Genomic DNA, 18,163 nt, shown 5'->3' on the forward strand with positions numbered 1-18,163 from the left:
TTTTAAAACACATCATAGAAAGTCTGCTGTGATTAAATCACATGAGTTATTTCCTTGAATCAAAACAAATGATTGATTACCTTTTAAAACTATTGTAGATCGATTAATGTCATCTGGAAGGACAACTTGCCGAGCACAGATTGATGTAGTTGGATCTTTAGTGACACCTCAAACATCTGAACGGTGGTTTCCTTCTAAAAACCAGCAAAACAACACTGAGAAAGGGCTTTTGATGGCATAATGATCATTATGACCTGCAACCAGCAGCTCTGTCGGGGGGGTTAGCATTCTTAGCATGTCTGTTTCCTTGATACTCCTACTTTACCATGATCACCATCATCTCCTCCAACACTCTTACTACGAGAACCACCGCTAACCAAAACCTGTTCAAGTGTGAGTTGCCTGTATTTTAAATTATCTGATTTTCTGCGTTTCGTCATTCTCTCTCAATCTTCTCCTGGAATATGGATAAGTAGGAAGTAGCTGTGGTTTCTACTTCTGCTACCTGTGATCGGACATCCAAAGAACACTGTTGCCACCTGCTGGCTCAATAAAATACTGCCTACAAGTAAGATCTTGACATGGACGCTACATAAGGCCTTACTGCACCCGCTCCCACTGAAAAACATAATTGACATCTTAAGACGTCATTGGCAGTCAACGTTACTAAACCATCAGACATCGATGGCAGTCAATGAATTAATGGTGTTTCTGGGATTCTGTTTGTGATTCTAATCATCAGAATCCGTTAAGCACAGATGAGGTGTCAATTTTCTTGCAATCTGCTGTGATTTCATCGTAACCCTCCCACCTTCCATAATTCATCCAAAGCATTGAAATATAAGATTAATAACAGAATTTGACTCCATTAAACCTATTTATCATGTATGGTATAATTTCAGCAGTAAAGTCGGTGGACATGACATAGATAAGAGTAAAGTTGGTTCCTAGAGAATCAGAGCAGCCGTGTTTGTGTTCATAGGGATTCAGAATAGAGACGTACAAACCTCCATAAAGCCTGCAGGAATTACATGTTTTATCTGATCCTCTCCAGTCCTCCCAAACTCACTGTCAGATTATCACCTTTCAATTCAATAACAGGCCAAAAAAACCCAAAAAAAACAGAACAACTCTCTCTCTCTCTCTCTCTCTCTCTCTCTCTCTCTCTCTCTCTCTCTCTCTGTCGCCCACTTTTCAAAGAATGAAGCAGCAGGAAATGCACTGGAAGATTTCCAGTAATCGAAACCGTCCGCGTTGAACTTCTCGTGAATTTTATTTTTTTAGTTGGTCACATGATTGAGCCGACTTGAAATTAAAGGCTTTGCAAAAGTGCTATTTTGTGGAGTGCCCAGTCAGCAGAACTGCAGTGGAACACACATCTCATGGTGTCGCTTTAGGTGTGCCCGCCGCTACACGCCCACGCCGTTAAATGTACATGCCACCGCTGCTGTTTAACCTCGACCTGGTTTACACGTGTCACTGAGCGTGTGGTCGTCCCACCACATCCTCCCTCTTTACAGAGAAGCCATTTAACAAGAACTGAGCTGACAGCGTTAAGGCGGCAGCTGCTGCAAAAACAAGCACCATCATCATCATCATGATCACAAACAATAGAGTCATACAGATTTAGTGATTCAGACAGACTCAGCAGAACAAACACAACTTTACATTTTTCAGAGAGACAAAAAAATTGATTAAAAACTAAATCTAAACTCTAAATTTTGAGACCGCTGACTTCAAAAGACAAAACCTGCACAAAGAATTTGGATTCACCCTCATTCTGTGTCCAGTAGGGATGTAACAATTAATCGTAAGGCAGTTAAAAACCGATTCATAGGTATCACGGTTCACATCGATACTCTGAAAATTGAAATGCAGTACTTTTGGTGGTGGGCGGAATCTGCTACTACTTTCTTTCTGGCCACCTTCTACTCTTAAACATGTTCATAAATGATTCCTTACCCATTTAGCACCAAAAGAATATCTGTAATATTACATGAATATCTGTAAAAGTCATGTTTTTCTATTAGCGCTGTTTGCGCTGTTAGCATCTCTTCTTCACTGCAAGAATATCTGCATGCCAACCAACCACTGGGTTACCAGCGCCCTCTGCTGGTCCAAACATGACTTTTTTTTTTTTTTTTTAAAAGTCCAATTGTTGAGGCACAAAACACATTTTCAGTTGCACTTTTAAAAAGAAGAACTATTATGCAGTTTTGCATTGTTTACTATAGAACCAGAATTTGGGCCTTCAATAACAACTTAGCATATGCCTCTGCTCTGAATGCATGTGGGAATGTAAGAAAAAAATCTGATCTCTGTTTTAATTTATAGTATAAAGGTCACTCTTTCTTAGGATGTAAAACAATGTTTCTTTATGTAACTTCTTATTCTGGACCCCAATACGACACGGAAAGATAAGATAAGATAAGATAAGATAAGATAAGATAAGATAAGATAAGATAATCCTTGATTGATCTCACAATGGAGAAATGTACTTGTTTCATTTGGCATTCAGTAAGATCACTCAGGGTTTGCAGAATAAACAAGAAATGTGCAGACAGTTAAATAGTAAAAAGAGGTATCTTATGTACATATACGTAAAAGCAAACATCTTAAGGGGATGGAGTTATAACAATTAGGAAATAAGAATAAATATAATTAGAATAAAATATAGAACAGACTATAAAAACTAGAATATCTAGGTGCAAAGTTTACAAGTTGTCAGTAAGTGACGTTGGTACAGGGAATAAAGTGGGGAGTGAAAGAATAATGCCTTAATTCTGTAAAGCGACTTTGAGTGTCTATGATAAAGCGCTACATAAAACTGATGCATTAAAGTGGCGCCGATACAGAGATTATTGCATGTAGTTTTGCAAAGGGGGGTTATTGCACATGTTACTTTAGGGTCTTGTTGTACAGTCTGAAACACCTCACATTCATGGTTGGGAACAGTACCACACATCTACGCGCCATTTTTCCCAAAGCCAACAGGTGACTGAATGTCTAGCACATTAAGCTATCAAACCAATACGTTAATGTCAGCCATAATCTTGTTTAACAGGGGGTGGCATCAGTGTTTTGATGCATTGATGCCCCCTACGAACAGACGTCGCAGGTAAAACTTCCAAATACAAATTTGAGACAAAATTTAGCTGAAAATTAACATGTAAATAAATATCTCAGACACAAACCAAACCCACACTTCCATGTAGGAATGTGCGATTATTTATCGTTTATGATTTATAATTCTCACCAGAAAGAATTTGTCATCCCACGGTAAACAATAAATTCTCAATGTCGGAAATTAGCGAGTGCCATTTGTCCCTCAATATAGCCAAGAATGCCCCCAAAAACTTTTATTCTCTGGAGCAGAACGTTGTTTACGGCAGCTCTGACGTGCACTACCACCGCCCCTTCACACACTGCCGTCTGTGTGTGTGTGAGGTGTTCGTCTCAGCTACCTGAAGCTACCATGCTGTGATACATCATGAACCATTACTTGGTTAAAACCAGATAAACATCTAACAAAGTGAACCTATTCAAGTTCCTCCATCAGATCCACCCAAAGTTCTAAAAACACGGGGACAGAGATGAACCTGTAGCAACGATTATGAACTGGAAACTCAACTAAAGCTAACTATGCTAAGCTAACACACCAACACACAGACTGAGCTGAGCTAATGCTAACCATTCCATATAAGGAATAATAGACCAAATAAAAAGAACACGTCTTATTGTCATAAAACCACAGAGAACCATTGATTTGTTTATGGTCAGATTTATTACTTTATGGAAGAATAAAAGCTAAACATGTCACATGTTGTGTGAAATAAATGTTAGCATAAATAATATGTCACTATTAATTCGTCCCAATTTGTGAAACGCAATATTTTTTATTATATTTCACGTGTTCAGACAAAGCTGGTCCCATTAGACTAATGTAACTATTGAGATTATTACACATAAATAAACTGAATGATTAAATCATCAGCTTGATCTGGTTTAATTATAGAAATCAGAGAAATATTCATCAATCATAACTTTATGTAATTTATTATCAGATTAATAAACAAGATTCATCAGCAGTAAAAACACTGAGTTATTTGTGCTTTTCATGTGCTTTTTGTTTTTAGAATTTTTTTTTATTTTAAGTGAGGAAATAAATAAATTACATACAATAACACTAATAGTGCCCCACATGCACAAATGTATTCCATAAAATATCAGCTCCTGAAGTCTCTGAGTCAGCAGTTATTGTAGCCTTTTTAAATGTGTCTAATGTTGATGTATTAACATTTATTTGTGTTTGTAAAGAACCTGTTTACACTAAGTTGAGAATTATTATTTTTTTAAATAGTTTTTATTTATTGTGATTTTTATCGTTATCGTGATAATTACCAGAAATTATCGGGATATTTTTTTTGTCAATATCGCCCATCCCTACTTCCATGTTTGAACCATGTCACACATTTCCATAATGTTTCCTGTAAAAGGAGTGGCTGAGTCGGGCGCTATAATTTCCACATTAACTGAATCACAGAATCAACCAGTAAAAACAAAATCCACTTTTAAACGCGGAACGTAAAGGATGCTTTTCTCAGAAAATGTTTCCGGGGACCGTTCATTCATGAGCACCCCCCCCCCCCCCCCACCCCGCCCTTCATAAAACTGTTGTAAAAATGTTGTACACAATTTCCAAACCCCCCAGAACTTCAGACCCAACCATAGATATAAAGATGTTTACCCTTTCTGTCATAAAAGCATTGTTTTTATTTTAGATAGGTAAAACACAAAAAACACAAAATGTGCATTTTTTTCAAAAATAAGGTGCAAAATGAAATATTTGGTATGAGTTTATAACAGTCTAGAGGAGGTCAATGATTGATAGGAACATTGATTTTGAGGCGTTATTACTTTTAGAGCTATGAGCATTTATTGAAAAACCCTAACACTCTTCATAATAGTGTTTTCATAATGTCATATATAAATATTTTTTCCCACTTGCTTCACATCAGATATTTTCAACAACTTCAGACCTAAGCATAAATATAAGTTTTTCATTATATTCTTAATACATTTTTATTATTTTTTTTTTTACCTTTTTTGACATGAAAACACTTTTTTTTTTGAGAAAAACTAAAATTCTTTTTTTTTTTTTCAAAAATAATTGCATATTTTTATTTTGAAGGTAGATGATTGTATGCATTAGGTATTTATGGGAAAACCACTGTTATATGTCATGATATATCATATATCATAATCGTTCCTGAGCTCAAAGAGTGTCGGTACATTTTATATCTCCTGTTCTACATCTGGTAATAAAAGTCATCATGGAATTATGAACATAAAAGAAAACTCCTGGCCTGGGTTCATACTGCAGCGAAAGTTGAAAATGTAATTTGTGTTGAACATCTTAACCATCCCTCCTGCTGTGATCCACTGGACTCAGCTCCATCTGTCTCCAGCAGATGCCTCACAGTCTGTTGACTACGTTTATTATTTATCATTCAGTCGTTCCTCGCTCTTCTGATTCACGTCAACGTCACTTTACTGGTTTATGTAAAAAGTTACATTTCTATAGCCTTAAAGGGGCAGTATTATGAAAATGTCCCTTTCTAATGGTTTTGCTACAGTGCTATAAATTCAGAGGACAAACTTGAAAAGGCTGTGGTGTGGAGTCTACAGACACGCCCACTCATGCATATGCATGAAGAAATGTCATTAATGACTTTTCAGAGGCTAAAACTCCAGAAAACAGGTGAGTTTGGGAAAATAAACCTCAAATACTGTGTTGTTAGGGTTCTTAGAGCAAATGGTGAAAAAGAGCATAATAACTTTAAATTAGATATCATAAAAACCTGGATGCCTCGCTCATATAAATGTAACTCAAACAGCTGAGAGGAGATTTACAAACGTTATCATTCTCATCACCAATCTGCACCAGGATTGGGGTCAATTATAATTTCAATTGATAAGTAATTACAATCATGGCGTAATTATAATTGTAACTGTAATTTAAAAAAATCTGTTGCTGTTGTATTCGGAATTAAATTGTAATTTATTTTAGGTAATTGACTTTGTAATTGTAATTGGCATGAAAATTCTAAAAAATTGTCAAAACTGGGAAAACATGTTACAGTTCTATGTACAGTTCTACACATGTGCAATTCATTATTGGTAAACTCAAGCTTTCCCACATTTTACCATTTAAAAATGAATAAATCTAGGCTCAGACACCCACACTTTAAATATTGAAACCAATATATTCATTGATTATGAAGCCTAACAAAGTAATCAATAGATAGGAAATAAATTAGATGATACATATTTGTTTTTAGTGTAATTTAAAGCTGATTTAGGACCGTTAGCATAAGAGATGCTAACAGAGAGCTAACACAAGCTTTAATTAGGTTATTTATTTCAGGCTCAGTAATTGTGATTAATTTCAACTGAGATTTAGTAATTGAGAACATAATTGTAATTAACTTCCTGAGAATAAAAAAAATTGTAATGAATTGGAAGGAAAATAGGGGTGTCCCGCTCCGATATCAATATCGGTCCGACATTACCCTGAAAACAAATATCGGATTCAAATGTCAATAAAAGAAAACAGTACAGCATTTTCATTTTTATTTTCGAAGAAAAAAATGACTATTTTTCAGTCATCATTTGTCTATAGTGTCATTTTGTAAAATAAATTGTGAGAGAATTGTATTGTGAACCCAGTATCGTGAATCGTTACATCCCTACCCCACAGTGCTGAGAGTGATCCGCCCAAAGATCCTGAAATCCTTCCAAAACCAACGCAAGCAAACCAAAGCGCTATCAGATGATGGACCTGGGACTGTTATCGATTGTGTACAACACAGAGAGAAATAGACCCTCGGCTGGTATGAGAGGGTAGAGGAGGAGGAGGACGCTGTAACAGGAAAACATCTTATTTTAGGCACTAAAGCTGCACACATGTTTCAAACTCAAGGCCTGGGGGCCAATCCTGGCCCTTTTAAACATTCAAATCTGCCCGCAGGGTAAAGTAAAAATGACTGAGAAAACATGAATCATGTAAATGACCAAATAATGTAGTTGTATATATATATCAGTAGAGTTGCAAAGGGGTGTAAAATATCTGGTAAATTTCCACAGAAACTTAAGCTCTGGAATTTAGAAAATAACAAAAAATACAAACTTTTCTTGGGAATTAATGATTGAAGTTATGCAGAAATAGGAAGTAACTGAACATCACTGTATCATATTTAAACATAAATATTGGCATCCATGCAAAATAGTACACTTAAAAAAACATAACATTGAATTTGTCACAAATTCAATGGGTTTCCAGAACCCCCATGTGTGTAGAACACAATAGAATAATGTTTACTCTTCAATTGTTCGAACAAACCTAGTTTTACCAAATTCCTGCTCAAACCTCAAATTATTTGGAAAAAATTCCCCAAATTGAAATAATATTGTCACTACTAGTGATGCACCGAATATTCGGTGGCCAAATATAGAGAGTGTCAGAAAAAGCCACATTTGGCCTTCGGTTTAGTGAGTTAAAAGCAAGGCCGAATAGTAGCGTGTGACGCAATGATGCAATCAAACAACGTGCAGTGATTTTGAGTCGGAAAAGTGTGTGCGTGTTGCTGCTTCCGCCACAAATTTTCATTTCGGTTCATCCCTAGTTTTGTTATTGCAATTAAATAAATCAACTTATTTAATTGCATAATTGTGAGCATCACCAGCCCTCCCTAAGGAAGGGTAAGAAATACTTTATTAAAGGGATAATGTAAAAAGGGAGAGCAGTGTTACACCTTGGTGAGGGGGAAGGGAACGGGGAAGAGAGAGTCAGGGGAGGAAAAGGAAAAGGTGGGGAAGAAGTGACTGCTTTAAAGTGAGAGTGAGATGTGATGTTATATTTGTGTATATTGTGCTTATTGTGTTGTGAAATCCATTCAACCAGTCTGGTGACAGTCAAACTTTAGTATAATGTTGGTGGCTGTGACTAGAGAGAAGGAGTGAGTGGTTTGATCTAAATCTGGTATTTGGGATTAACGATCGACCAATATGGATTTTTTAGGGCCGATGCCGTTTTTTTTTCCATCAGTCTCAGCCGATGACTGATACGAACTGCCAACTTTCTTTAGCCGAAATTTGGAGCTGATGCTTATTTTGCTCTCTCAATTTACATAAAAATTACACAATAATGATAACAAATGGTACAGGTCTCAATTTTTTAAAAAGGAACATTTATTGAAATTAACAAAGGTGAGGTAGAACGACACCAAGTAATAAATATTTAACAAATAATGAAAAAGGGGATGTAGAACAACAACAAGTAAAAAATACAGTGAGACATCTCATGAAATATTATGAAAGAACTGAAAATAGCTTTGACAAAAGTTGACCTGACTGATGATATATTTTATTAACAGGATTATTGAGTATAAATATATAGGATTATAGTGTTAAACACGAAAAGAAACCATGAATAATAGTCCATTCCAACACAACCCCTGAACAAAAATCAACAGAGGAAATAATGTGATGTCAGATGTGCATTAAGCAACACACTGTTCTAGTTTCTGTTATAAATGACATCAACGTTAACAGGAATAAATATATAAGTAGTATATATTAATAAGTAGTAGTAATATAAGTCGTAAAACTGCTTCTCAAAGTTGTGAAAACTTCTCAGTGCAGCGCTGAGTGAGAGAGGAAGAGAGAGAAACACACACACACACACACACACACACTGTCTCCAGCAGCACACAACAGCCTGTGGCAGCCGAGTTTATCCCACAGCCCAACACATGCCATGACCAAAGTTTGTGCAAGATCCGCTTCTGCGAACCCGATGAGACCTCCAGGCCAGCAGATGGAGCGGGGGCCAAGGAGCCCCAGGCCATTCCCCCACAACCGAGTGCCCACCCCAGACGCCCCAGCGACCACAGGCCCGAAAGGCAGCCACCGCCCCCCACACACACACCCGAGAAATCCCCAAGGAGCTGAGTGCACAGCCTGTGGCAGCCGCTCTGTAGATAAACCGGATCGGCGATCGCAGCAGGGCACAGCGCACCCCGCCACCGACCCCAACCCCGAGCCCCCCCTTTATTACCCAATGGAGAGGCACGTCCCTATCCCCTGTGTGAATGTGTGTGTTTAGTGAATGTATTGAGTGCAATTAAAAGGAAGGGGATGGGAGGAGCTGTGCTCCCCACTAAGAATGTGCGATATATCGTCGTTCACGATTAATCGTCAAAAACATTCTCACTGGTAAGAAAATGTCATCCCACGATAGAAATGATAAATACCCATATCGGAAATCAGCGAGGGCCACGGGCCATTTGTCCCTCAATTTAGCCAAGAATGCCCCTAAAAACCTTGTTCCAGGGTCCAAAATTGTCAACAAGTTTGTTGTCAACAACGTATTATTCTCTGGAGCGGAACGTTGTTCACGGCAGCTCCGCAGCGAAGCCTCCACGGTGTGCACCACCGCCGCTCCCGCCCCCAGCCCTCACACCACACACAGACGGCGGTGATCGTCACGGCTACCTGAAGCTGCCGTGCTGCGATACATCATGGATCAGATAACCATCCAACAAAGTGAACCAATCCAAGTTCCTCCGTCAGATCCACTCAAAGTTCCCACAAACACGGGTACAGAGGTGAATCCACAGCAACGATTATGAACAGGAAACTCAAATAAAGCTAACTATGCTAAGCTAACCAACAGACACACAGACTGGGCTAATTTGTGCTTTTATTTAGAAAATAATTTCATTTTATTGTAGCCTTTTTTAATGTGTCTAGTGTTGATGTATTCAGATGTATTTGTGTTTGTAAGGAACCTGGTAACACTTTAATTTGGGAATTGTTTAATTCATTTATAGTTTTTTTTTAATTTATCGTGATGTTTATCGTTATCGTGATAAATACCAGAAATTATTGGGATAATCTTTTTTAGTCCATATCGCCCATGTAAAAAGTTCTGTTTCCTCCCTCGTCAGCTTTAAACGGGACAGTTGGATTTTGCCCATGGATGTGTTGGAGTGTGTGTTAGTGTGTGTCATGGGTGTGTTGGAGTGTGTGTTAGTGTGTGTCATGGGTGTGTTGGAGTGTGTGTTAGTGTGTGTCATGGGTGTGTTGGAGTGTGTGTTAGTGTGTGTCATGGGTGTGTTGGAGTGTGTGTTAGTGTGTGTCATGGATGTGTTAGTGTGTGTCATGGATGTGTTGGAGTGTGTGTTAGTGTGTGTCATGGGTGTGTTGGAGTGTGTGTTAGTGTGTGTCATGGGTGTGTTGGAGTGTGTGTTAGTGTGTGTCAAGGGTGTGTTGGAGTGTGTGTTAGTGTGTGTCATGGGTGTGTTGGAGTGTGTGTTAGTGTGTGTCATGGGTGTGTTGGAGTGTGTGTTGGTGTGTGTCATGGGTGTGTTGGGGTGTGTGTTGGTGTGTGTCATGGGTGTGTTGGAGTGTGTGTTGGTGTGTGTCATGGGTGTGTTGGAGTGTGTGTTGGTGTGTATCATGGATGTGTTGGAGTGTGTGTTGGTGTGTGTCATGGGTGTGTTGGGGTGTGTGTTGGTGTGTGTCATGGGTGTGTTGTAGTGTGTGTTGGTGTCATGGGTGTGTTGGAGTGTGTGTTGAGTGTGTCATGGGTGTGTTGGAGTGTGTGTTGGAGTGTGTCATGGGTGTGTTGGAGTGTGTGTTGGTGTGTGTCATGGGTGTGTTGGAGTGTGTGTTGGTGTGTGTCATGGGTGTGTTGGAGTGTGTGTTGGTGTGTGTCATGGGTGTGTTGGAGTGTGTGTTGGTGTCATGGATGTGTTGGAGTGTGTGTTGGTGTGTGTCATGGGTGTGTTGGAGTGTGTGTTGGTGTGTGTCATGGGTGTGTTGGAGTGTGTGTCATGGGTGTGTTGGAGTGTGTGTTGGTGTGTGTCATGGGTGTGTTGGAGTGTGTGTTGGTGTGTGTCATGGGTGTGTTGGAGTGTGTGTTGGTGTGTGTCATGGGTGTGTTGGAGTGTGTGTTAGTGTCATGGATGTGTTGGAGTGTGTGTTAGTGTGTGTCATGGGTGTGTGGAAGTTTTCGGAGCAGAGATGATGATGACACTTCCTGGTCTGTTGAAAGACTTTGGTTCCAGCTGATGTCAGCAGTTTTCTTCGTCAGTGTGAGGGTGACTTTACTTTGATCAAAGTCACACCACTCAGTGCTCAGTAGTAGAGTCTGTAATAAGTGTTTATTAGTAATTAATGAATGAGTGATGAGGGCGTGTCATGTTCTTATGTAAGACAGAGTGTCATCATTACTGGACCTGACTCAGCATCTCTACAGATTCACCCTCAACACTTTATTACACATTTAACACCTTTAACACTACAGTCAGTGAAGGATGGAAGGATCAGACTAGACATATGGAGACTAGACAGGCAATGTATCAGGACAGTAGATAGATGGATACTTTATTGAATATTCTGACATTTTTTCAATATTCCAGTAGCCTTTGCTTTTAAAAAAAAGCACAACAAAGTTTTTCATTTATATTAGGCCTTCAAAAAAAACAAAAAGTGCATTAAAGGGGAGGTATGATGAAAACAATCATTTTATAATGGTTTTGCTACAGTGATAAACATCCTTTAGTCTCATTCAGAGGAACAAAGTGTAAAAAGTTCTGTTTCCTCCCTTGTTATTCCACATTTTTGTAAAAAGTCAGCTTTAAACGGGAGAGTTGGATTTTGCCCACGTTGGCAGGTGACGTCACCTAACACGTCTCCTAGAATGTGAGCTCCTCCCTCTCCAACTCTCTAACAGCTAAAACAACACTGTGGTTCATTATTATTATACTTTATTACCATATATGTGAATGCAAACTGCACTACTTTTTCTGCTGCTGATTGTGTTGGGAGTCACTGCTTGGAGCCACGACCATTGTTTACACACATCAGCTGTTAGCACTCCGTGCTAATGCTACACCAGCCTATGCAGCGAGAGCCGACATCGCTTGTGAACTGAGGAAGAAGCAATGGTGATGTTTACAAATTTGCGGCTCACAGCGCTAGCAACGGACTTGGTAACGGACAACGGAGAGCGGTAAACGGTAAGGAGATAGTCTGGCTGTGTTGGTGTGCGGAAAGGAGGAGCTGTTGCTGTGCTCCTGCAGCAACGCACACACTTTTCTGACTCTAAATCATTGCACGTTGTTTGATTGCATCATTGTGTCACACGCTGCTATTCGGCCGTGCTTTTAACTCACTAAACCAAAGGCCGAACGCGACTTTTTTTGCAATATTTCACCGAATATTCGGTGCATCCCTAATCTTGACATTTTTAATTTATTTTCAACATTTCGACTTTACTCTCAAAATTTCAACTTTAATCTCGACATTTTGACTTTAATCACAATATTTCGACTGTATTCTCAAAGTTTCAACTTTAATCTCGAAAGTTGAAATTTCGAAATTAAAGTTGAAATTTCGAAATTAAAGTTGAAATTTCGAGAATAAAATAAACTTTAGACTTATATTTCAACTCGACATTTCAATTTCAATCTCAACAATATATTTCAACTTCAATATCAAAATGTCAACTTTATACTTGAAATTTCAACTTTAATCTTGACATTTCGACTTTAATCTCAACATTATATTTCAACTGTCTTCTCAAAATTTCAACTTTATTCTCAAAATGTCTACTTTAATTTCGACTTTATTCTGGGTATTATATTTTAACTTTATTCTTGAAAGTTCAACTTTAATCTTGACATTTCGACTTCATTCTCGACATCGCAACTGTATTCGCGAAATTTCAACTTTAATCTTGACATTTCGACTTAAAGATGCAGTCTGCAACTCTCAGATCCCTTCCTCCCTGCTGCTCTCTTGCCCTGCCTCCAAACTTTCCAAAGTCCCTCCCTCAGAGGAGCTAACAAGCTAACGTTAGCCTGACAGCAACGTCACAGTAATACAACATGCTCTGTTAAAAGCATATTACTGCAGCACTTCTCTCTAACAACTCAGTGTCACTTACAGCAGCCACACAGAGGCTGCTGTGCGCACACAACACATGCACTACAGAGTTCTAGTGTAACAATTACAAATCAGACATTATTTACCTAATTCCATCTTCTACTCCTCCAGACCATACACTGTAAAAAAGATGGCGCTCTAGCTCCGGGAAAGGGGCGGGGATTGTGAGCAACATCTATCAGACAGCCCATCAAACACAATCCTGGCTCTGATTGGTTCTTTTTGCTCGGTCGTGGTGCATTCTGGCAATCTGCCAAAGGCTGCAGGAGCAGCAGGGGGCGGGGCTCAATGAGTCTGTTTTTTTTACACAAACAACTAGTTTGATATAAAGCTGTCCTTACATAGTGACAGCTATAGCAAATATTGACAAAAAGTTACTTTTATAAGAGTTGCAGACTGCAGCTTTAATTCTCAACATTTGGACTTTATTCTCGACATTTCAAATTTAATCTTGACATTATATTTCAACTTTGATATCAAAATGTCAACTTCATTCTCAAAATTTCAACTATTTTTGATATTTTCACTTTAATCTCAACATTTAGATGTATTCTTGATTTGCCAAAAAATAATTTTCTCCATCAAAATTGGCCCTAATCCTCTTCAGTAATAAAAACTGTAATAATATGTTTGTTAAACGTGTTTAAAGATGTTGTGTTACTAATTCCTGTAAAAATAGATCCAATAATTGGTGTACATGTGTGGTCACGTGGTGCGATTATCGGCACAGACTCCAAAGAGCTGTGTGGATTAATGTCGTTATAAATTTATTATAATTCCTCTGTGGGAAAGAACCGATACATTCTACCACTGGAACCACATTCACATCCAAGGCTGGAATCACGTCCTCATCCCCAAATAAAACACCCATGCGCGTTACCGAGAACAGAACCGATGATGATGAAGATGATGAAGATGAATGGGGACAATAGATGCTGAACGGACGGTGTGTAATGCGTACCTTGATAATGCTGCTCCTCCGAGGTAACTCCGCTTTCCTATCCGGTCCCACAGAGCTGTTGGCGGTGTCCGCTCCGGTCTGTCCGCCAGGTGCGGATCCTGAGCCCACCATGTTCCCGGGTCTGTGACCAGGTATGTTACCGGCTCTGCCCACACACCCTCCATTCAGCACCGACCCGAAGCACTGCGTCCTCCCGGCGTCCAGAGGAGGAGGAGGCAGGCAGCCGTCCTCCCCAAACTCCGCCATAGGCACTTGGTGCGCGCGCACACAAACACACGCGCGCACACAGTCAGCACCCCTCTCGCTCTCTCTCTCTCTCTCTCTCACACACACACACACACACACACACACACACACGCGTGCGCGCGTACAAAGGCGTGCGTGCTCAGCTCAAGTAGTTTCCTGCCGTTTGGCCTTTAGCTTCATCTGTTCATTGTTTCTGTGTGAGGAGAGAAACACACACATTAGACACACTCACACACACACACACACGTTAAAAATACACACATTACACACTCACACATTACACACACACATACACATTGCACACTCACACATTACACACACACACATTACACACACACGTTAAACACACACACACACACTTGACACACACACACACATTAGAAACATACACACATACACATAAACATTAGACACACACTAGTGACACATTCAGCAGCGACATAACATAGTGACACATGCACGCACACACAAACAATAACACACGCACACACTCACGTGCACGCACACACTGGAAGCGGAAACACGGTCACATTTCTTTAACGTTCTCGTCTCGTGCAGCACTTCCGTTCATTCTTTCTTCTTCTTCTTCTTCTTCTTCTTCTTCTTCTTCTTCTTCTTCTTCTTCACTTCGTTCCGCGTCAAACACTTTGTGTAGCTTCATGTCACACTGTGTTACTCTATTACTTTGTTACATCTAATGTTACTTTGTAACATTCACTTCCACATTCTCTCCTTTCCAGATGTTTGACGGTAAATAATAAAGCGAACTTTAGTCACTCACAGCTGTAGAGTTTTAATAATAATAATCCTCCTCCAAACCGAGCAGAGCAGAGCGGGGCTACATAGCCGTGCGGGCTAGTCTGTGTCAGTGTCTGTAGCTGTGTCAGTGTCTGTAGCTGTGTCTGTGTCTGTAGCTGTGTCTGTGTCTGTAGCTGTGTCTGTGTCTGTAGCTGTGTCTGTGTCTGTGTCTGTGTCTGTAGCTGTGTCTGTAGCTGTCCGCTCCCCCGGAGAGCTTCGCACGAGCACAAAAGGAAGCACATCTGGCAACGTCGTCGCGCGTGAACGCAACAAGCGGAACAGGCAGTGTTGTCACTCACAACTACACTGGTGTGTGTGTGTGTGTGTGTGTGTGTGTGTGTGTGTGCGTGTGTGTGTGTGCGTGTGTGTGTGTGCGTGTGTGTGCTGTTAAAATGGCAGGTTTAAAGGCAGACATTGCATGACACACACACACACAAAATGACAACAAAGACACACTCAAAGACAACAGTAATACACAAGATGCCTTAATACACAATAAAAACACACGAAATGAGAAAGTAATCTACAAAATGACAATAAAAACACACACTCTTTGTTCTTTTGTGTGTTAATGCTCAGATTGGTGACATAAATGTTAATAATTAAATCCTCTGGTCACATTATTAACATTTTGTGACCCCGCTGTGATAAAATAAAGTCATCCATCTCTCACGTGTTAATACATTCAGCTGTGTTTTATTTTACCTACAACAAAAGAAAAGAAAAGAAAAATACTTATTAAAGTGCAACTAAATGTTCACTTCATTTAAAAAATGATTCATGGATGTCAAACGACTAAACAAAAGCACTTGTTTATAATCATATTCAATAATAAGAATGGACAGTAAAGAAACATCTTTCTAGGTTTTCATCTACAAACTCAAATTAAAAGTCATCTTTAAAGAAAAGGGAAAATACAACATTTCCTGTGTAGAAATGCTGTCATCTACAGGTCGAAGTGAGGAAAACGTGCACACTTCTGCACAAATACCTCCCCTTCAAAGTAAAAGGGGATGCATTTTACTTTAAAGTTTTAATAAATAAAAGTATTTATCAAAACTATTTTTCAACATCCCCAAAATCACGATTACCCAGAAACTATTTCAAACTGTGTGGGAACATGTTTTATTCACATAAGTGACAAAACACGTGACTGTAGTCCAGACACGTCCCAAAGTAAATGCACAAAATACTCCAAAAATACACGAAGGGACAGGAAAATACAAAAAAAAAAAAACAAAAATACACTAAAGGACAACAAAAATAACTCCAAAAACAGACTGATCATTGGTTCTGATAGAAACTGATCATTGGTTCTGATGCAAACTGATCATTGGTTCTGATAGAAACTGATCATTGGTTCTGATGCAAACTGATCATTGGTTCTGATAGAAACTGATCATTGGTTCTGAGGGGTGAGCTGGGGGTCACTGACACCTGCTGGTCAGTATCGGTAAAAAAAAGAATATATTTGTATCGATATTTCTGTGAATCATAATTTGAAAAAATGCCACATCTGCATCAATCACCTGCAGTTCAGACTTTAAAACTTTCCTTTGTCACATTCAGCTTTAATAGAACATTTATTCCATGTCATTTCAAACGTACTTCAGTCTAAAGAATGTGTCACTTTTTACCAATTGTTCTGTGATTATTCAATAATCACATTGTATATATTTTTAGTTTGATCAGATGAATACTTTTTGAGATATGGAAAAATTTAGAGAAGGGGGTATGTGTGGATTTTCAGCTTCCATTATCTCAGGGACTACATCATTTAGGATCAATTTGGTTTAGTAATACAGCTCCACCTACTTTCTACAAAAAGTGAGTGTGTTTGGGTCTGAAACATGTTTGGACCTTCAGTAAAACAACTTAGCATATGCCTCATGTAATTAGCTTAGAGCTATGTACATAGACTGTTCACATCACTAATGATTAGTCACATATATGCTTTGGTTTTTGGGGGACACGCTCTTGAAATCCAAAAAAAACAAACTTTTTTACGAGATATATTTAATGGCATTTGTAAATGGCCTAAATCACGTTTTAACTATAGTCAAAATCACATTATAGAACTCTAGAACTGGAATTACGCCTCGTCAGGATGAATTTGTAGATATATAGTCAAAATGTAATTACAGATATCTTGAAGGAGAGTTTCGGCTAGGCTAAATGATATTACAGATTCAGTATCTGTAATTGTGGCAGAAGTTATGACAGGTAGGAGGAGGGGCTAGCGGTGCACAGGAGGCCAGAGCAAAAAGGGTCAATACGTTGTAGATTTATCTTCACTCTCAAGTGAACGTAGCTGATGTTCCTCCCAAAGTCCTTGATTATAGCTTCGCTCTATTTCATGGCCTTTCCTAACTGTCTTATCAATGACTGCAACTGCCATTTGTTCTGCTAAGAACACTGTTAAAATGATGTTTCCTCTTCTCTCCTCCAGGTCATTTGGGTCAGTATCCAATGAGAAGCTTCGCATGAGCTGAGCCAAGAACATGATTTTGACTAGTCAAATTAACGTTATAGATATCTTGAACTGGAATTACCTTTAGTCAGAATGAACTTGTAGATATATATTCACATTGTAATTACAGATATCAGTGTTTTGATGAGAGTCATAACTCAGTTACAGACAGAGGTGTAAACATTACTGATGTATCCCACTCAAGTAGAAGTACTGTTACTTGATTGAAATTGTGCGAGTACAAGTAAATGTTCAAGTACTAGTAAAAAACTAGCTCAATTAAATAGTATAAAAAGTAAAAGTTACTATAGTTACTTTCACCCCTCACATTCATTTTTGGTAATAAATCATTGCCATGGTTACCTTAAATACAGTAAACATCTCATGTATAAACTTAAAAAGGAAAAGACCAAATCTTACACAATTGTAACTTCGTAAATTTTCCACAAAGGCATCTGTAAAAAACAAAAGGTTTGTCAAAATGTACAATTATTTTTGAAATAAAATAACACAAATGAATTCAATTCAATATAAATAAATTATCATGCTCTCAGCTAACTTTATGAGCTCTAAGGAGGTATGTTATGAATGTAGATTACCTCTTATAGCATTAACTTCCAGGATTTAATCAGTGTGCACTGGACTACAAAGCACGCTAACCAGTGACGTGCTGT

The 18,163-nt window shown here is 38.8% G+C and overlaps 1 protein-coding gene across 1 annotated transcript in view; it reads right to left on the reverse strand.

Moving 5' to 3' along the window:
* plcl2 (phospholipase C like 2) overlaps nt 1-15,353 on the reverse strand; it is a 71,800-nt gene extending 56,447 nt beyond the window's left edge. The window contains exons 1-2 of the mRNA XM_028470626.1: nt 14,717-15,353; nt 13,976-14,414 (exon numbers count right to left, since the gene is read on the reverse strand). Coding sequence (XP_028326427.1) covers nt 13,976-14,221 — 246 coding nt within the window. The 5' untranslated portion in view covers nt 14,222-14,414; nt 14,717-15,353. The remainder of the gene's footprint in view (nt 1-13,975; nt 14,415-14,716) is intronic.
* Between the last annotated feature and the right edge of the window lie 2,810 nt (nt 15,354-18,163).

Source organism: Gouania willdenowi, chromosome 16 (assembly GCF_900634775.1).
Source record: "Gouania willdenowi chromosome 16, fGouWil2.1, whole genome shotgun sequence".
Lineage (NCBI taxonomy): Eukaryota > Metazoa > Chordata > Actinopteri > Blenniiformes > Gobiesocidae > Gouania > Gouania willdenowi.